The 19,968-nt window shown below is 39.6% G+C and overlaps 1 protein-coding gene across 3 annotated transcripts in view; it reads right to left on the bottom strand.

Annotated features, from left to right (window-relative positions):
• The window catches only part of KDM2A (lysine demethylase 2A), a 118,183-nt gene that overhangs the window by 36,705 nt on the left and 61,510 nt on the right, over positions 1 to 19,968 (bottom strand). For all 3 annotated transcript variants that reach the window (XM_044259806.1, XM_044259804.1, XM_044259805.1), the window contains 4 exons: positions 13,987 to 14,125; positions 13,114 to 13,192; positions 12,647 to 12,693; positions 7,527 to 7,705 (listed from right to left, as the gene is read on the bottom strand). In XM_044259806.1, the coding sequence (XP_044115741.1) occupies positions 7,527 to 7,705; positions 12,647 to 12,693; positions 13,114 to 13,192; positions 13,987 to 14,125 (444 nt within the window). The remainder of the gene's footprint in view (positions 1 to 7,526; positions 7,706 to 12,646; positions 12,694 to 13,113; positions 13,193 to 13,986; positions 14,126 to 19,968) is intronic.

Raw genomic sequence — 19,968 nt, 5'->3', positions numbered from 1 at the left:
AAGAGAATTTTAAAGTCAGGAAAACAGAATTTTTCAATTCTGTCTGAAAGACTACACTTCATTTATTTTACTGACTTTTTTTCCTTTAAGTAGGCTCTACACCCAACGTGGAGCCCAACGCAGGGCCTGAACTCATGACCCTCAGACCAAGACCTGAGCTGAGATCAAGTCTGACACTTTACCAGCCGAGCCACCCAGGGACCCCTGAAAAGACTATAATTTAATTATGAACAAGCAATCTGTTGGTGAATCATGGGGTCAGCAGCAAACATTCTAAAAATCATTATTCAGTGAGAACAAAGATTAATGGTTCCATCAACATGATCATAAAGATAGATCTAAGCAAAATGAAGTCACAGTAGCTCTTCTGTGTCAGTAATGGTAGAATCAGCTGTCTTTTTCTGATTCAATAAAAGGCACTGTCTGGAATGTACTGATAAATTTATCAGAAGATGTAACACTGTTAGAGCAGCTCAATGTCAAAAATAAAAATAAATAATTTTTTTGGAAAAGGAAAGAAATCCTATAGTCTGCTATAGAATCTATTAGATTAGGAATCAGAACATCCAGGTCTGTCATGGTCTCTCAGGATCACATGCAAGTCCCTGGAACTTATTTGTAAAATGAGGATAATTAATTCAAAGTGATATTATGAGGATTACATATAAATACATGTTAAAATATTCAAAATTAATGTTATAAGAGTTTAGAATCTAATTCATTCATTCATGCATGCATGCATTCATTCATTCATCCATTAATAAGATTTATCTGAAAGAGAAAAAGCATGAGAGAGAACACACAAGGTGGGGAGGGGGCAGAGAGAGAGGTAAAAGCAGACTCCCTACTGAGCAGGGAGCCCAGTGTGGGGCTGGATCCCAGGATCCCAATCCCAGGACCCCCGAATCATGACCTGAGTGAGACTTTAGCCAACTATGACATCCAGGTGCCCTGGAATCGATTTTAAATATGTGTTGAAAGAAGAAGTGAAAATAGTATGAACTTATTTGCACTTTATAATGAATTGTAGCATGTCATGTACCTCCAAATGTGTGTACCTCCCCACCACTGACCTCCAAGAAACAGTCTCAGGTAGCTAAAATGTGAGCCAAACCATGAATTCAGTACAATACTGACACAGTAAATATCTAGCTTAATGCTATAAAACACATGTATCTGGTAAGCTTTCCAACAAAATCTACATTTGATCATTTACTTCCCTTATAACACAAACCTGGACAAATGCATACAATCTGTGCATAGTGATGTGAGGGAGGTGTCTAGGGGAACACTCAGATGTAAACTGTGGGAGAGTGGCCTGAAGGGATCACCAATGACATGCAAATTGAAGAGCAACAAATTAAAGGTTAACTTGCTACTTTACTTTAAAGGATTTCTGTTCAGGGAGCCAAGAGTTTTAACCTAACACGCACTGGGCCTAGAACACTGAATGAACTCTAGCTTCCTTTCTTTCCCTCAAACAGTATCTACTTTCTGTTCTCTTCATGTAGTGGTCAGCATCTCCCAACTCCTGGTATTCTCCTTTGGAAAGTCTTTTTTTTTTTTTTTTTTTAAATATTTCATTTATTTATTTGACAGAGAGATCACAAGTAGGCAGAGAGGCAAGCAGAGAGAGAGAGGGAAGCAGGGTCCCTGCTGAGCCGAGAGCCTGATGAGGGACTTGATTCCAGGACCCTGGGATCATGACCCGAGCTGAAGGCAAAGGCTTTAACCCACTGAGCCACCCAGGTGCCTCCTTCGAAAAGTCTTTAAAGAAGAATGAAGATCTTACTTGCTCAAGACACCACAAATTCTTATGTCTGGATGGGGGAAAGGAAGGGTTAAGAACACATGGGTAGGGGCACCTGGGTGGCTCAGTGGGTTAAAGCCTCTGCTTTGACTCAGGTCATGATCCCAGGGTCCTGGGATAGAGCCCCGCGTCGGGCTCTCTGCTCCGCAGGGAACCTGCTTTCTCCCCTCTCTCTCTGCCTGTTTCTTTGCCTACTTGTGATTTCTCTCTCTGTGTCAAATAAATAAAATATTTAAAAACAAAAAAACAAAAAAACAAAAAACAACACATGGGTATTTTTTTTTTAATCAATTGTTCATTCAGAGAAACCTAAATTTCTTTGGCCAGAAACTGGCTGCCCACCTGCAGCAATAAGTTACACTTCCTGGCCTCTCTTTAACTGGTATTATTAGGTATCATCTGACTACCGAGAATATTGTGTTAAGGTACTCATACTTTTCTCCTTAAATCAATCTTTTAGGCTCTGGATAGGCCTTTTGCTAAATGGCCAGTTCCATGTGAGAGCAAGTCTCCCATAAAGGTAATCACCAGTTCTACCTGTTCGGCATCAATATTAAGGCCAAACTGATAAAGGTCCAATACCTAGGAATTCATCTATTCATCTGCTGCGTGTGCACACACACACGCACACACACACACACAACTCATGGCCTTCCATGAACTAATTTCCCTACTACCAATTTGCATATTTTATATGTTGCTTTTAATCTACCTCTCAGGTACTGCTGGAATGACAGCAGAAAACAATCTCTCTCTTCTCACAAGAGAATCCCCCTTTATGCTAACATCCCAGAAAAGGCACCAAAAGGCTGCCCACCTTTCTCTCCCTATGCCTACTTTTACACAGAGGACTCCTTCTGTTTGGAATTTTGGTTTTCGTTCTGTCTCCTTATTTCCTTCCTATTAAGCTTAGCTATCCCTTCTTCCAAAAAGCTTCCCCTCCCTAATTCTCCTCCAGTTTGTTAGGGGGGTCCTTCCTATTGTCTCCACAACACTGTATTTATTCAACACTGTATTTATTCACTTCATTATCATGGTTTGCAGAAATGTCCATCCTCTGGTTTTTCTTCCTGGTGAGACTTTAAGCTCTTTGAGAATGAGAATGACCTTATTTTCCACAGGTCCTCTAGCACCTAGCATAGTGCTCAGCATGTGGCAGGCACTTGAACTAATAATAATAATAAGCTAACTCTGAAGGTGTGAATGACATAGAGAACAATAGATTATGTACTTTATGTGAAAGATTATTACATGAATGAGATTTACTCAAACTCACTGAAATGTACATTTAAAATGAGTATACTTTATTGTATGTCAACTGTACCTCAATAAAGTTGATTTCTGAAAAAGCATTATTGAGATATATTAGAAAAGACCTAGATAAATGGAAACACACTGTGGGGGGAAAAATACTCTAGTAAATAAATAAATACCCCAGCAGAATAAGCATATTACTGCCTACATAGTAAAGTCATCAAAAGCTTTTCTGCTTTCAGGAGGTGACCTTGGTAATAGCTCATTCAATCTTCCTGAACATGATTTGGGTCCCTAAAAAATACCGAAGCATTGTTCTCTGCCCTCTAAAGAATTTTCTATTTTTGAGTCCTTCCATAGTTCTACTCCTTCATTTAATGGTTCATTATTTTTCTGTTAAATGATGTAGCATTTTTATCATTAAAAGGACAAAATGAATAAATCAAGAATGTTACAAAAAGGGCTTCCTATGTAATGACACATTTCTAAATTTTAAGAATGGAAAAGTATGCATCAATTTTACTTTTCTTTTTTTTAGAAAGATTTTATTTATAAATCCGAGAGAGAGAGAGAGAGCTCCCACTCATGCAAGTAGAGGGAGAAGCAGAGGAAGAGAAACAGGCAGATTCCCTGCCAAGCACAGAGCCCCAACGTGGGGCCTCATACTACAACCTGAGAGTACCATCAAGCCAAAACCTTAACCAAATGAGCCACTCAGGCGTCCCATAAGTTTTACTTTCATAGCTACAATCACTTTTTTTTTTTAAAGATTGATTGATTGATTTGATAGACAGAGATCACAAGTAGGCAGAGAGGCAGGCAGAGAGAGAGGAGGAGGAAGCAGGCTCCCTGCTGAGCAGAGAGCCTGATGTGGGGCTCGATCCAAGAACCCTGGGATCATGACCTGAGCTGAAGGCAGAGGCTTTAACCCACTGAGCCACCCAGGTAGCCGCTACAATCACTTTTAAATTGAAATTTAAAAAATATTAACAATGTTCATTTGTTAATATTATAAACAATTTATAAACAATGTTACAGTGATTCTTACATCCCTCTCTATTTTAAACCAATGAATTGTGCCTTAAAAAAGAATTTTTTTTAAAGCAAGCTCTATGCTCAACATGGGGCTTGAACATATGACCCCGAGATCAAGAGCTGCATGTTTTTTGTTTTTTGTTTTTACAGATTTTATTTATTTATTTGACAGACAGAGATTCAAGTAGGCAGAGAGGGAGGCAGACAGAGACCCTGATGCAGGGCTCGATCCCAGGACCCTGGGATCATAACCTGAGCTGAAGGCAGAGGCTTTAACCCACTGAGCCATCCAGGTGCCCCAAGAGCTGCATGTTCTACCTACTGAGCCAGCCAGGTGTCCTTTATTCTTTGTTATGTGGACCATGTCTGACTAATAATAAGATTAAATCCTTTCTTTTTCCTTTGAAGATTTATTTATTTGAGAGATGGACAGTGCATTGGGGGAAGAGGGAGAGAGAAACCTTTAAGCAGAGTCCACACCCAGAGCCTAAGAAGGGGCTTGATCTCAAGACCCTGACATCCCGACCTGAGCCAAAACCAAGAGCCAGATGCTTAACCAACTGTGCCACCTACGTGCCTCTAACAAGACTAGATTCCAACCACCTGTCTTCTTGTATTTCCACATGACCAGATGATAATTAATGTAAAAAGAATTTTTATCATCCTAGGGAGATAAAGTTTTCCTAATGAGAAATTCTGTGTTTATTTTTCATTTATTCTATTTTCTTTCTTTCTTTTTTTTTGAGAGAACCAGTGGGGAAAGGCAGAGGGGGAGAGAGAGAAAACCTTTTATTTTTATTATTTTATTATTTTTTTATTTTTTAGATTTTATTTATTTATTGGAGAGAGAGGGAAAAGAGGGAACATGAGCAGGAAGAGAGGTAGAGGCAGAGGGAGAAGAAGGCTCTCCACTGAGCAGGAAGCCCAACGAGGGGCTCGATCCCAGAATCCAGGGATCATGACCCGAGCCGAAGGCAGTTGCTTCACCGAATGAGCCACCCAGGTGCCTGGGGAGAGAATCTTAAGCAGGCTCCAAGCTCGACAAGGAGCCCGATGCAGGACTTGATCTCACAACCCTCAGATCATGACCCAAATAAAATCAAGACTCAGAGGCACCTGGGTGGCTCAGTGGGTTAAAGCCTCTGCCTGTAGCTCCAGTCATGATCCCAGGGTTCTGGGATCGAGCCCTGCATCGGGCTCTCTGCTCAGCAGGGAGCCTGCTTCCTCCTCTCTCTCTCTGCCTGCCTCTCTGCCTACTTGTGATCTCTGTTGAATAAATAAATAAAATCTTAAAAAAAAAAATCAAGACTCAGATGGTTAATCAATGGAGCCACCTAGCACCCCTTATTTTTTATTTTTTAAAATATGGGGCTGGAATGGACCCTAATGTGGAGCCCAACCTCAGGCTTGAACTCACAACCCTGGGGTCAAGAGAGGAAGAGCAGGACACAAGGGGCACCTGGGTGGCTTAATCGGTTAAGTATCTGCCTTCAGCTGAGGTCATGATCTCAGGTTCCTGGGACTGAGCCCCCATGGGGACTCTGCAGGACGGGGAGTCTGCTTCTCACTCTCACTCTTCCTCTCACAAACAAATAGATAAAACCTTGAAAAGAAAAAAAAAAAAAAAGAAAGAAAAAAGAGTAGGACATTTAAGTGACTGAGCCCCCAGGCACCCCAAGAAAATCTCTATTTAGTTGTAGCATCTCCAGTAACAAGAAGCAGTGACAAAAAATTATATACTGTCTCTTCAGATAATAGTAAAATACTGAGAACATTTTCCTGTTGGTCTGTACATTATCAATGTCTTATGATAATAACATTACTAGTAAGCTGAATATAGGTGTATATATAAAATAACTATTAAAAGCAATTATCATATTTTAACTTTGAAAGTCAAAAGGTGTGATAGGGATAATTTAAATGAATAGAATAAAACACCGACATCTTGGGGCACCTGGGTGGCTAAGTGGGTTAAGCCTCTGCCTTCAGCTCATGCCATGATCTCAGGATCCTGGGATGGAGCCCCGCGTTGGGCTCTCTGCTCAGCAGGGAGCCTGCTTCTCTCTCTCTCTCTGACTGCCTGCCTGCCTGTCTACTTGTGATCTCTGTCAAATAAAGAAATAAAATCTTAAAAAAAAACACAAAACCACTAAGATCTTGACTTTTTTATTGTTATTTTTTAAAGATTTATTTATTTAGTTGGGGGAGGGGGGACAAGCAGTGGGGAGGGGCAAAGGAAGAGGAAGAAGCAGATTCCCCACTGAGCAGGGAGTCCAGTGTAGGGCTTGATCCTAAGACCCTGAGACCATGACCTGACCTGAAGGCACATGCCCAACTGACTGAGCCACTCAGGCACCCAAGATCTTGACTTCAAAACAAATGATTAGGGGTGCCTGGATGGCTCAGTCATTAAGCATCTGCCTTCAACTCAGGTCATGATCCCAAGGTACTGGGACTGAGCCCCACGTCAGGCTTCCTGCTGTGCAGGAACCTGCTTCTCCCTCTCCCTGCCACTCCCCCTGCTTGTTCTCTCTCTCTCATGCTCTCGCTCTGTCAAATAAATAAAATCTTAAAAATACAAAACAAAACAAAAGAAATGACTAGAATATTGCTAGTTCTGCTATTCCATACCTAATATACAACTCAAGTGAGTTCTGAGATAGGAATTAAATGAATAAAAATGGTTCAAAAATGACTAGGCATATTTCAAAAGTGAAGTAAGTGTTTCAACATTCTGTAGATAGCTACTACTTTGCAAAGAGATGAGCTAAATCAGCATCTACCTTCAGGAAAGTGAAGGATCAAAAACAAACAACTTTCCCTTAAGATGGTTGGTCAGTTTACTAGCCATCCAGTGGAATCTGCTCCAGAAACCATCTCATAAAAATGATCACTTGTCTCTAAAATAGTTTTCCCTCAAGCTTTTCAGCAAGTCTTTTAAGAGTGATTTTAAGGGTGTTTGGGTGGCTCAGTGGGTTAAAGCCTCTGCCTTCAGCTCAGGTCCTGATCCCAGGGTTCTGGAATCGAGCCCCGCATCAGGCTCTCTGCTCAGCAGGGAGACTGCTTCCCCTCTCTCTCTCTCTGTCTGCCTCTCTGCCTACTTGTGATCTCTGTCAAATAAATAAATAAAATCTTTTAAAAAAAAAAAAAAAGAGTGAATTTTAAGACAGTTCTCCACTCCATGCAAAGACCAATGTTATTCTTAAATTAGGTTACTGGTGATCAGAACTAAATGACCCCTCCCCATATAAAATTAAGTGATTTTTAAAAATAACGAACTTCCTAAAAATGAAGGTTATTATCAAATTGTCTTGTTTATCAATTTCATCTTGGTATGTATAAAAAGTTACAGATTCTCCCATTCTCCCATTATATAAACCACCCTCTTGGTGACAATGAAAACGTGGAAAAAATTATTAAGACTAACCGTGGAGGGCCTCTGCACCATGTTCTCCAGCCTGGTGTGGCTGAACTCTAGACTGATGACATTATAGAGTTTTTCTCGCTCCTCCTCTGGAGTCTCATAGTAGCGTGTCCACTGAGCCATGGTCATTTCAATGCCTTTCTGTGTGTTCACATCCATGACATCCACCATGCGACGACTCCCTGCCATGAAAGATGTATCAATCTTCTCCACTGAGCCACTATTATCCTTAATATATTAAGAATATAAAACAAAAGTGGAAGGAAACAAGCTATCCTTTATTTAGGATACTCAGGAATAAAGAATTGTCACTCAAAAGGATAATCAATAGAAAATAAAACCACGGAGAGTCGAAAAGACAACAGGTAATATTAAAAGCAACTCCCTATGGCATGTTTCTATATGGTCAAGAAACAAATCTTATATTCAATATCTCACTCAATTCCATCAATTCTAAATGTTAAGTACTAAATTTTGATTTCATAGGTGAGAAAATAGGTAGTAGGTAACCTCCAGGACAAAAATCCTGGACCAACTCTACAGTCAATGTTCTTATCCACTGAGCTACATTGTTTTGAAGAGTTTGAGGACCTAGATCCATCTTACAATTTGAATAAAGGATCCAAAACAGTGATGTATTATTTTGTTTAAAAGAGTTATTTCCCAAACCTGTTAAGCATTTCTAATATAAACCCCCCTTTTCATTCATTTAACAAACACTCACTGAATGATAAAGACACCATGATGGACATAAAGACTGGTATCAGATTCTCAACTAACTATAACAACTACAACAAAAGGCAGAATGCACAAAACAGTATGGGGGAAAAAACACCAACTTCAAAGCCAACGATACCTAAATTTAAATCTCATCTCTAATAATAGTTGGGAAAGTTATTTAATTTCTGTGCACCACAGTATCTTCTGTAACTTGGGAATAATACCACCTTGTAAGCTGCTGTGTGGATTTAGTCAATGAAATAAATTGTTTAATACAAGTAGGTGTCAATTAAACAGTAGTAAAAATAAAAGGATTTTTTTTTTTTCTTAAATAACACTGTACTGACTAGAGAAGCCTTTTAGGAAAAGAAGAGACATTTAGGCTGGGCCTTAGAATAAACAGAATCTAAACAAGAAAGAGTCAACAGAGAATTGCGAGCAGAGGCAGCAGCTTAAGAGAAGATATGGAAAGGCAGGACAGCTTTAAAAAGATCACAGTGATCAAGAAAGGGAAAGAGAGAGAGAGAATAAAAGGCTGCTGTGTAATATTAAGAATACTGTTCGATTTGTAAGAAACTAACAAACACCTACTATATACCTGGACTTCATGGGTTTAACAAGTAGTACAAGACCTGGTCCCCTGCCTCCAAGAAGTATGGAGTCTCGTCACCCATCAGAGATAAGAGGAGGGAGGACAAGACTACCACAAGAATATGGCCACAATGAAGGAGACGTGGCGGAATACGATAAAATACGACCGATAATATAAGGCAATGAATCACACGTACCCTTCATATTTTGGAAGAAAATGTGAATGCCTAAATCAAAACTGCTTTGAAATACCATTTCACACTCACTATGACAGCCATAAGCTGGCAAAACTGGAACCGTCGAGACTTTGCTGCTAACAATGTAAAGTGGTGCAGCTGCGACAGACAACAGAGTGGTGGTTCCTCAAGAAGTTAAAAAGAGAATGACCATATGACCCCGCGATTTCCACTCCTAGGTATGAATCCACAGGGTCAAAATCAGATGGTCAAACAAGAACTTGTACATGAATGTTCACAGCAGCTCTAGTCACAATAGTTAAAGGATGGAAACAACTCAAAAGTCCATTAATAAATGAATGCATTAACAAAATGTGGTTTATCCATGGGTGACTATTATCCAACACTAAAAAGGAATGAAGTGTTATTACATGCTGGAACATAATATAATAAATACATAACAGACACAAAAAGCTACATATTTTACTGTTCTATTTATATGAAATATCCACAACAGGCAAATCCATATACAAAGTACAAAGTGGTTGCCAGGACTGTGCGTAGGAGGGAATAGGGAGTGACTACTTCCTACATATGGAGTTTGCATTTCAGGTGATGAAAAAGTTCTGGAACTAGATACTGGTGATGGCGGCAAGTTGTGAATATAATTAATGTCACTGAACTGTATACTTTATTATTTTTTTTAAAGATTTTTTTTGTTTATTTGACAGAGAGAGACACAGTGAGAAAGGGAATACAAGCAAGGGGAGTGCAAGAGGGAGAAGCAGGCTTCCCACTGAGCAAGGAGCCAGATGTGGGGCTCGATCCCAAGACCCTGGGATCATGACCTGGGCTGAAGGCAGACGCTTAACGACTGAGCCACCCAGGCGCCCCTGAACTGCATACTTTAAAACTATGATAACAGTAAGTTTTATGTTGTTTGTATTTTACCACAATTTTTAAAAAGTAAGTGAATGTTTTCCTTCAATAAGGCAGATCAAAGCAAAAGCAATTCCATTCCATTCTGCCAATGGTACCAGAGCACCCAAGACTCTGTATGTATCAGAATACTTAGATAAAATAATGAATCATAGTAATAGCTAACATTTATTGAGCATGTACTGTGTGTTAGACACTATTCTGAACTTATATTTAAGTAAACCGTCCAAGGTTACACAGCTAGTAATTAGTAGAGTTGAAGTATGAAACCAGGCAGTTTTGAGTCTATACTCTCAACCAATATATCCCATGACCTAAAGTTTACACAATAGTCTGGTTTTCTTCTTTATGGGACATGAACTAACACTGGAAATGTAGCATTTTACTTTAGGTAGAAAAAAAGACTGGATTAGCCAAAGTACATGTAGTGATAATGGATTATTACAATCACCAGTATTTTGTTCACTACCTTTTGACAATCATCAGTTATCTGAGAAAAAATAATCTGGACTTCAAACAACTTGGATGAATATAAAGTTAGGCATCAGCTGAAATTTATGCTCCATCTATTAGGTTAGATATAATCACTGCTCTATTTTATTTTATTTTTTAAAAGATTTTATTTATTTGACAGATAGAGATCACAAGAAGGCAGAGAGAGGGGGGAAGCAGGCTCCCTACCGAGCAGAGAGCCTGATGCGGGGCTAGATCCTAGGACCCTGAGACCATGACCTGAGCTGAAGGCAGAGGCTTTAACCCATTGAGCTACCCAGGCACCCTCACTGCTCTATTTTAAAGACTTATTTATTTGAGAGAGAGAAACAGCACGAGTGCAGGTGAGCGGGGTGGGGAGGGGAAGAGGAGGGCAAAGGGAGAGAATCCTTCTTCAAGCAGATACACCACTGAGCACGGAGCCTTACACGGGGTTTGATCTCACAATCCATGAGATCATGACCTGAGCTGAATCCAAGAGTCAGACACTTAACCAACTAAGCCAGCCACCCAGGTGCCCCACTGGTGTATTTTAAATCATGGCAAAGATATTTATGACCACCCAAATGTCTATCTGTAAAATATAAGGTTATGATGGGGTTCCAAAGATCATTATTAGCAGTGAACATATTACTGAAGAAATAGGAAAGTGGGAAGGAAATGGGAAAAAAATCCAAAAAGAGACCAGTGATTGAATAAGGAGTATTCAATTGAATAAGGACTGAGTAAGTCCTTATATTTGCATAGCTTGGAAAATTTGGATACCATAAGTCTATGATGGGATCCAGAAGTCTTTATTTTTTAACAAGTACCACAAAGGATTCTGATGCAATGCATTGTGGATCACAAACCGTAAGAATGCCTGACCAACAAAGAAAAGCTACTGTGGTCCATTAAGTTATTACTGTCCTGGAGGTCTGTTAGGAAAAGAAGTCTACTGATAGATCTTACATACTCAAGATGATTTTCAGGAAGTTCCCTGAGAGAGCCCCTGCTTTATGAAGAGTGGGAAAGCATTTTAATTAGTCAACAGATTTACTGAGTACCTACTATACTCCAGTGATTGTGCTAGGAACTAGGAAATACACAGTGACAGGCAGATAGCTGGAATCTAACAAAGAAATAGTAAGGGAGTAAAAAATAGAGGGAATTAGAGAAACTTCCTCTACCTGGGTTATGTGTCTTTCGCCTCTTAGAAAAACAGAAGTTATCCAACCATCTACAAAGGGCCCTCAAGTGGCTAAGAGACAGTACTGCAATTTTAATTTCCAAAGCAAGAGTGTGCACTTGGAACTTCAACATAGAGGACAAAACTTAACAAAAGTAATGTGGGGAGGAAAGCATTAGAAAAACCTCCTTCTGTTTCATGACCTGTCTGAAACATTTCCAAAAGGTTTTAAACCATTTTACTGCTTTAATGTGTACAGGAGAGTGACCATGCCTGAATTCCTAAGGATCCTTCCTGGTGGGTCTCAGGGCTGCCCTGAACACCAAATGGTCTGCACAAAATTGAACTGAATTTTTACCGACATAGGAAGTTTTTTTCTTTAATTAGATTGATCCAATTTCCTTTCTTTTCCTCAATTTTGAGTAAAAAAGAAATCAGACAAAAGACAAGGTAACCAGTCACTGATAAAGAGAAATTTTAATAAATTTCTATTTCTTAGCTTACACTGATTGACTGATCAATTTTAAGAAATCTCTCCACCCAACACGGGGCTCGAACCTACAACCCCCAGATCAAGAGTTCCATGTTTCAGCTTAAAAAGTTTTAAATGTTGACCAAGTTACCAAACGTAGCATTGGTGAAAATTTCCAGGAAATTTCTCTACTGTTTTTAGGGAACGAAAGAGAATCACAGATATGAATGAGTTTCATTCTTGCTTCAGAGATATAAAATATCCTGGAACAGGCTCTTCATGGAGAGAGGGAGGGACAGAGAGCGATAAAACAGTAGGTAGTAGAGAAATAGAGTTCTATGCCTAATGAGTACTAAATGAAGCAACTTTGTAACTCCCTTTGAGAAAATTCTCAAAGTTGCTAAGAGCAGTGTTCTATTAAAAAAACTACTTCAAATGGGGTACTTCAATCAAATATGTACTTCCATGTTCCTAAGCCTTAAACCTCAGTCAGAAATTTAGAATTCAGTCCCAAATCTTAAATCTTTGCCTAAAAGACACAAAGGCCACAAAGCTCAATACTTACCCACACACATTTTGACATCATTCACAGTGAAGTCTGGATCTGGCATCCTATGAAACAAACACCAATAAGTGTAAACAGGAAGCATACCTTCTCTAGTCAGTGTGAGTTTTTTCTTAGAGTACTAAAAACTCCTAAGCTGAGACACATAAATCTTGTATTAGGTTTAAAAACAATATACTTTAAATATATAAAAAACAATATATTTTAAATATAAGAAAAAATATCTCAAGGTAACAGATTTTAAGAGATTTAAAACTATTTCTTTTTAGCTCACCTGTATTTTCTCACTTAACTAGAACAACCATGAACTGTTTTTGTAACAAAAGAAGAAAAATACACACTTTTAAAATCTAAATGGGGGATTATTTTTAATTATCTACTGCTTTGGGTTATCAATATGGCATTGTCTATAGCCCTGGTGTAACATGATCTCTTTGTAACCTAAAAATTAGGCCAACAATACTTACTTTATTCCAAGTCCATCAGAATTCTTGAAAATCAGAGGGTCTCTTAAGCCACCCCGCTGGATATACTCTACATTAAAATCTGTCACCATAAGAAAACAATTATTAGAAAAGCAAGACGTATAGTTGGAAAAAGATGAAAGGACCATAAAAAAAAGATCCTAAGTAGTAAGGCAGAGATAGTGTTTGCTGTTTCTGTGTATATAGTTTTGCTCTGTTAGATACATGCTTGTTATAAAAAGCATCTCTCAGGATACAGGAAAAGTATCCTGACAGGCAGGGCTCAAGGGGTTTGCTAAGTCTATATTTACATAGTAAACAGAATTTAACCAACAGGGGGTAGTACTATAATTGAGTTACCTTCTAAATCCTAAGCAGAAATTATCATCACTCTGTCTCTTAAAAGCCAAAAAATTTAATTCTGTCCACTACAATACATACCATAACATCCTTGTCACTTTGCCAAGGAGCAAAAAAGCCTCATGATACACACGGATCCCACCTCTGTTTTGTTTGGGGAGAGGGGATGCATACATAAATGAATTTTTACTGTACTATTTTTTTTAATTAAACCCAAAGCAAGGGATGGAAGAAGGAAAAGGACTTCAGGGAACAACTCCAACAATGCTTCTGGCCCTAATAAAGGTGTGCTTTCTTCTCATACAGCAGGGAATGACTCACAGGGTGGGAGGATTAGGGGATGGGGTAGTGTGTGCTTGTGTGTTGAATGGCATTGTAGAATAAGAGAAAATAAACAGCATCACATCATCAATGGGCAATATTTAGCTGCATAGATTCCGAGCCCACAGTTCCCAGAATCTACAACCTCCTACACATCAAGGGACTACAGGTACCCTGAACCAAAATGATACTGACCTTTTCCCTCCATAAAAGTAACAAAATTTGCATTATATTTATTGGTGTGGAGTTTCTCTTCCAAGTCAAAAGTTCTTTTCCCTTCAATTTCGTCATCTGAGATGCCATCATCTTCATAGCGTCGTCGCATGGTACCACGCTGCAGAGAGAGGGACATAAGGATAAATCATGTACTTTTCATGCCTATCTAAAAGAGCCCATAAACACGTGCACACTTCAATGTCATGTACTTTCAACTTCAGTTATTATGTCAAACATCAATTCTCCTTGTCTTATAGATCTTTCTCTCAACTAAAGGTCAGCTAATGTCCTCAGAATGTACAGAACATCACAAAATTTTGATGAGTCACTGGTTCCCTACTTGTGAATTTTACCTCTGATAACTCTTTGACCCTGGAGATATAAATTTACAATAGAAATATAACCAAATAGGGTCCAACTGTCTTTATAGACATTTCAGGATAAAAAATACAGTATTTTCATAGGGGAAAGAGCAGTATCTTCATTAGTTTTCTTTCTTTCTTTCTTTCTTTCTTTTAAGGTTTCTTTATTTGAGAGAGAAAGAGAGCTAGAGAGATAGCACAAGTCGGGGGGTGGGGAGTAGAGGCAGAGGGAGAAGTAGGCTCCCCACTGAGCAAGGAGCCAGATGCAGGGTTCAACCCTAGGACCCTGAGCCAAAGGCAGACGCTTAACCAACTGAGCCACTCAGGTGCCTCTCTACAATAGCTCTCTAAAACCATCTTTAAGAACATTTGAATTAATGAATTAATTTGAATTAATGAAACAAAAACTCCTTTACATAAGATAAAAGAAGAACGTTAACCTAAATAATAGCATTCCAAATAGCAGACCATCAATATTTGGCTTTAGAACATCTCCCTAAAGAAAATATACAGGGGTGCTGGGCTGGCTCAGTCAGAAGAGGATATGGCTCAGGATGGCATATTGGTTAAGTGTCTGCCTATGGCCCGGATCATGATCCCAGGGTCCTGGGATGGAGTCCTGTATCTGCTTCTCCCCCTGCCTGCCGCTCCTCCCACCTGTGCTCTCTCTGACAAATAAATAAATAAAATCTTAAAGAAAAGGTGGGGGGATGGGACTCTTGATCATTTAAGTTTGAGCCCCAGGTTGGGTATAAAGATTTCTCAAATAAAACTTAAAAAGAAAAGAAAATATACAAATGGCCAATGAACACATGAAAAGATATTCACTATCAGTCATTAGGGGAAATGGAAATTAAAACTACAATGAGACATCACTTCACAAACACCAGGATGGCCATTATCAAAAGGTGGACCATAGGGGCAGTGTCTGGCTTGCTCAGTCAGTCATGATCCCAGAGTCCTGGGATGGAGCCCACCCTCGGGCTCCCTGCTCAGCAGGGAGTTTGCTTCTCCCTCTCCCTCTGCCCCTCCCCCTGCTCATGCTCTATCTGGCTCACTTTTTCTCTCTCACATAAATAAATGATCGGGCTCTCTGCTCAGCACGGAGCCTGCTTCCTCCTCTCTCTCTGCCTGCTTCTCTGACTACCTGTGATCTCTGTCAAATGAACAAATAAAATTTAAGAAAAATGAAACCTTAACAAAAATTTTAAAATTTTAAAGGTGGACAATAACAAGTGAGAGTGAGAATGTAGAGAAACTACCCCGTACACTGTTGGCAGGAAGGTAAAATGGTACAACCCCTCTGGGAAATGGCTCAGAAGTTCCTCAAAATATTAAACATAGAGTTATCTTATGACCAGCAATTCTACTCCCTAGGTATGTATCTGAAAGAATTTAAAACTTATGTCCACCCAAAAACTTGGTACACAGATGTTCATAGCAGCATTAACCCAAATGTCAACTGACTGACATTGTATATTTACACAGCGAAATATTATTTCGCCATAAAAAGGAATGAAATACCAACATGCAATGCAACATGGGAGGATCTAGAAAACATTACGCTAAGTGAAAGAAGCCAAATGCAACAGATCAGGTACCACAGATGATAGAATTTTATTTACATGAAATCTCGAGAATAGGGCGCCTGGGTGGCTCAGTGAGTTAATAAGCCTCTGCCCTCAGCTTGGGTCATGGTCTCAGGGTCCTGGGATCAAGGCCCACACCAGGCTCTCTGCTCGGCGGAGAGCCTGCTTCCCCCTCTCCCTCTACCTGCCTCTCTCCCTACTAGTGATCCCTCTCTCTCTCTCTCTCTCTCTCTCTCTCTGTCAAATAGATAAATTAATAAATCTTTTAAAAAAACAAAACAACAACAAAAAAAGAAATGTCCAGAAAGACAAATCCATAGAGATAGAAAGTAGATTAGTAGTTGCCAGGAGCTGGGGAAAGGAATAGGAATAGGAAGTGACAGTTAATGGTCTGGGTTTCTTTCAGGAGCGATGAAAATATTCTGGAATTAAAGAATGGTGATATTTGTACAACTGGGAATATACTAAAAAGCCAATTAATTATATACATTTAAATGGGTGAGTTTTATAGTATATGAATATTTCACAAGCTAATTTTTTAAAGATTTTATTTATCTATTTAACAGGCAGAGATCACCAGCAGGCGGAGAGGGGCGGGGATGCAGGCTCCCTGCTAAGCAGAGAGCCCAATGTGGCCCTTGATCCCGAGATCCTGAGATCATGACCTGAGCGAAAGGCAGAGGCTTAACCCACTGAGCCACCCAGGTGCCCACACAAGCTTTTTTTTTTTTTTTGAAGATAACATGTTGCTCCTGCTGCAAATTTACCTTCTAGCGTATTTACTTTAGCCAGTGTCAAATTTTGCTGAAATTTCTTGAATACATACACAAAGGACAATCAGTGTGGGCATGGTAGAGGCAAGGGTAAACACAGTAACCCTACCCTAGGATGTGCTATGAACAACCAAACCTGGAATTTAAAATTAGATATTGGAGAAAGGTCTTTTGGGAATGGGGGTCAAGAAAGGGGCAGGAATGAGTCATAAAAAATAAAAATTAAAGGGAATAAAAATGACTGTTACCAGTAGAGAGCTAGATTTAACACGCCAGGTTACGTTTGGTTTGAAAACACTGAGGGATACCTGATATCTTTTCCATATGTCACCAAAACTCCTAACACCCTTACCTAGCACCTTTGCTGCCTGAAGTCCCAGCTCAAAGGCCAAAAGAAGATCTAATTTAGGTAGACTTTTCACTTATTTCAATTTAATTCACTTTATTTTTCTTGTATAAAACTATGTGGTGGCCACAGCAGGAGCCTGGATCTTCTGTATAGAGACTCTGGCGTGGGTTTTTACAAGATGGTTAGTGCATTCCTGATAGGGAGACTTGGGAACACAGTCTCTTTCCAGAGGTCGGGGGTGAAGTAGCTGAAAGTCTTGGAAATGGCATCAAAAAGTGGCCTTGGTGAAGCTGCCCACGGGGCATGGGGGGATGCAACAGAGCAGCCCCTGGGCTGAGGCATGGCAGTCTTCAATACTGGCCACCATCAGTAGCCTCAGGGTACTGCAGCTGGGCGAATTTGTTTTTATAACAGACATCATCAGGTGGCTCAGTCAGTTAAGTGTGTGCCTTTGGCTCAGGTCATGATGTCAGGGTCCTGGGACTGAGCCCCACATCCGGCTCCTTGCTTAGCAGGGAGTCTGCTTCTCCCTTTCCCTCTGCCCCTCCCCACCATTCATGCTCTCTCTGAAATTAATAAAATCTTTTATTTATTTATTTATTTATTTAAAAGATTTTATTTATTTATTTGACAGAAAGAGAGACAGCATAAGTAGACAGAGAGGCAGGCAGACAGAGAGGTGGAAGCAGGCTCCCTGCTGAACGGAGAGCCCAATGCGGGGGGCTCGATTCCAGGACCCTGAGACCATAACCTTAGCCGAAGACAGAGGCTTTAACCCCCTGAGCCACCCAGGCGCCCCTAATAAAATCTTAAAAAAGAAAAGAAAAAAGATATCCTTAGTTCCCCTCCTTACTATACTTCATTTATATGTTTCTGAAGAGAATTCCAAAAGATGAATTCCATAGAGCAAGGGCAACACCATCAAAATAAATGTAGATGCCCCCTCCCCTCACGTGCACTGTAACTTCTAAAACACTTGTCAAAATCCCAGTCACATTTTCAAACTTTAACCTTTCCTAGGTCTACCATTACTGACTCTTCCTCAGTAAGGAGGACATAATCACCCTGACTATCCCAACATTTCTAACATGGTAGCGAGAAGTTCCCCCATCCTTCCTTCCTTTTTATATGCTTTTCTTCTTCCTATGTTCAAGAATTCCTTCGTCCATTTACATTTCCAATATACGGAATATAAGGATATGGAGTAGGCACTTGCTCCAGCCAAGCTACTTAAAGACAACAGAAAAATGAATCTGATTTGTTTTCTTTTTGTTTGCTACAACTGATAAATCAGCAATAATGTGAAAACTATCTGTATCAGTTTTAATACTGTCAAGAATATTGTTTTTTTGCCTATCCTCATCTTAACATAAATCCTAGTGAAAGTAAACAAGTTATCTATAGCAAACCTCTATGCGCTTTAAATATATAGTCAATCCTGGGGCACCCGAGTGGCTCAGCTGTTTAAACATCCAACCCTTGGTTTCAGCTCAGGTCATGACCTCACGGTCCTGGGACTGAGCCCTGAGTCAGGCTACCATTCAGCAGGAAGTCTGCTTGAGGATTTGCTCCCTCTCCCTCTGCCCCTCTGTCCTCCCTCTAAAAATAAACAAATCTTTTAAAAAAGCAGAAGAACATTTTCAATCCTTGCAATAAGCTTGGAAATCAGTAGGCAATAACACAATCTGCTACAGGTAAAACCCAAAAGGCAAGGCTACATTAATACTAAGGAAAGCAACCATCGATCTCCTTCAGCCCACCCACCAACACTGTCAGATAATTCACAATGGCTTGCCAGTGCGCTGTGCTTTTTCATTCCAGGTGACTTCCATACAGGCATTTTAGGCAGCCCAGAGGAAGTTACTGGTCTCCCATAGATCCCAGCCCTCACTGAACCAAGTGTCACAGAAAACAGCAGGCACAAAGTGAACGCTGAAATCTATTCCAACCACATTTTCCCTCAAAACCAATTTATACTTTGCAGGGTCCACAGTGAGTTTATAATCAATAATGGTTTATTCTGTTTAGATAATCAAACTATATAAGCAAACTTGTATTTTCCAGCATCCAAACAATGAAAAGAATTTTAAAACTGCCTTGAAAAATTCACCACCCTTAGTCAAGCAGTGATTAACTATATTAAATGATAAAAATGGCCATGTAAATGAACACTTAGATTAACTCAAGTACTGACAGCTAGGTCAAGTTCAAGGGATACAGATATTAGATATTAGTTATACTAATATTAGTTACTAATATTAGTAATATCTAATATACTAATAATATACTGATACACTAGTAAATACTAATATACTATTATCTCTCCTAGATGATGAAGAAAAGACAGTGAGACAAGGTTGGATGCAAATAGGTTATCAATCATTATATAGAAACTTTCTTTTGGCATTCCCTTTTCTAAACATGTAGTAAAAAAGAATGATGGAAAGGGCATTGTCTTAAGATGCCTTTACGTTATACACCTAAAAAGTAAAAGAACAGAGCAGAGTGAAGAAATCAGGAATTTTGAGCAGGGAATATTCCTTGATGCCAGCAACCATCTGCCTTTCTTAGATATTTGGGGGAGTGGAATGAGGTGAGAAAGAGAAATCATTTTCTAAAGGTCACATAAAACTAGACTTGTCCTATAGGAAAACGGCTAAGCCACCCAAGGCTAACATATACTCTGGTGAATATAATGTGACCATCAACATATTTATTACAACAAATAACACTGAAAAGTGCTTGTGAAATATTAAATTTAAAAATCAGCACATGAGAGGTGCCTGGGTGGTTCAGTTGGTTAAGCGTCTGCCTTTGACTCAGGTCATGATCCTGGAGTCCCAGGACTGTGCCCCACATTGGGCTCCCTGCTCTGTGGGGTGCCTGCT

This window comes from Neovison vison, chromosome 7, assembly GCF_020171115.1.
Source record: "Neovison vison isolate M4711 chromosome 7, ASM_NN_V1, whole genome shotgun sequence".
In the NCBI taxonomy this organism is placed as follows: domain Eukaryota; kingdom Metazoa; phylum Chordata; class Mammalia; order Carnivora; family Mustelidae; genus Neogale; species Neogale vison.
Note: the sequence above shows the minus strand (reverse complement) of the source record. Positions and strands in the feature narration are given on the sequence as shown.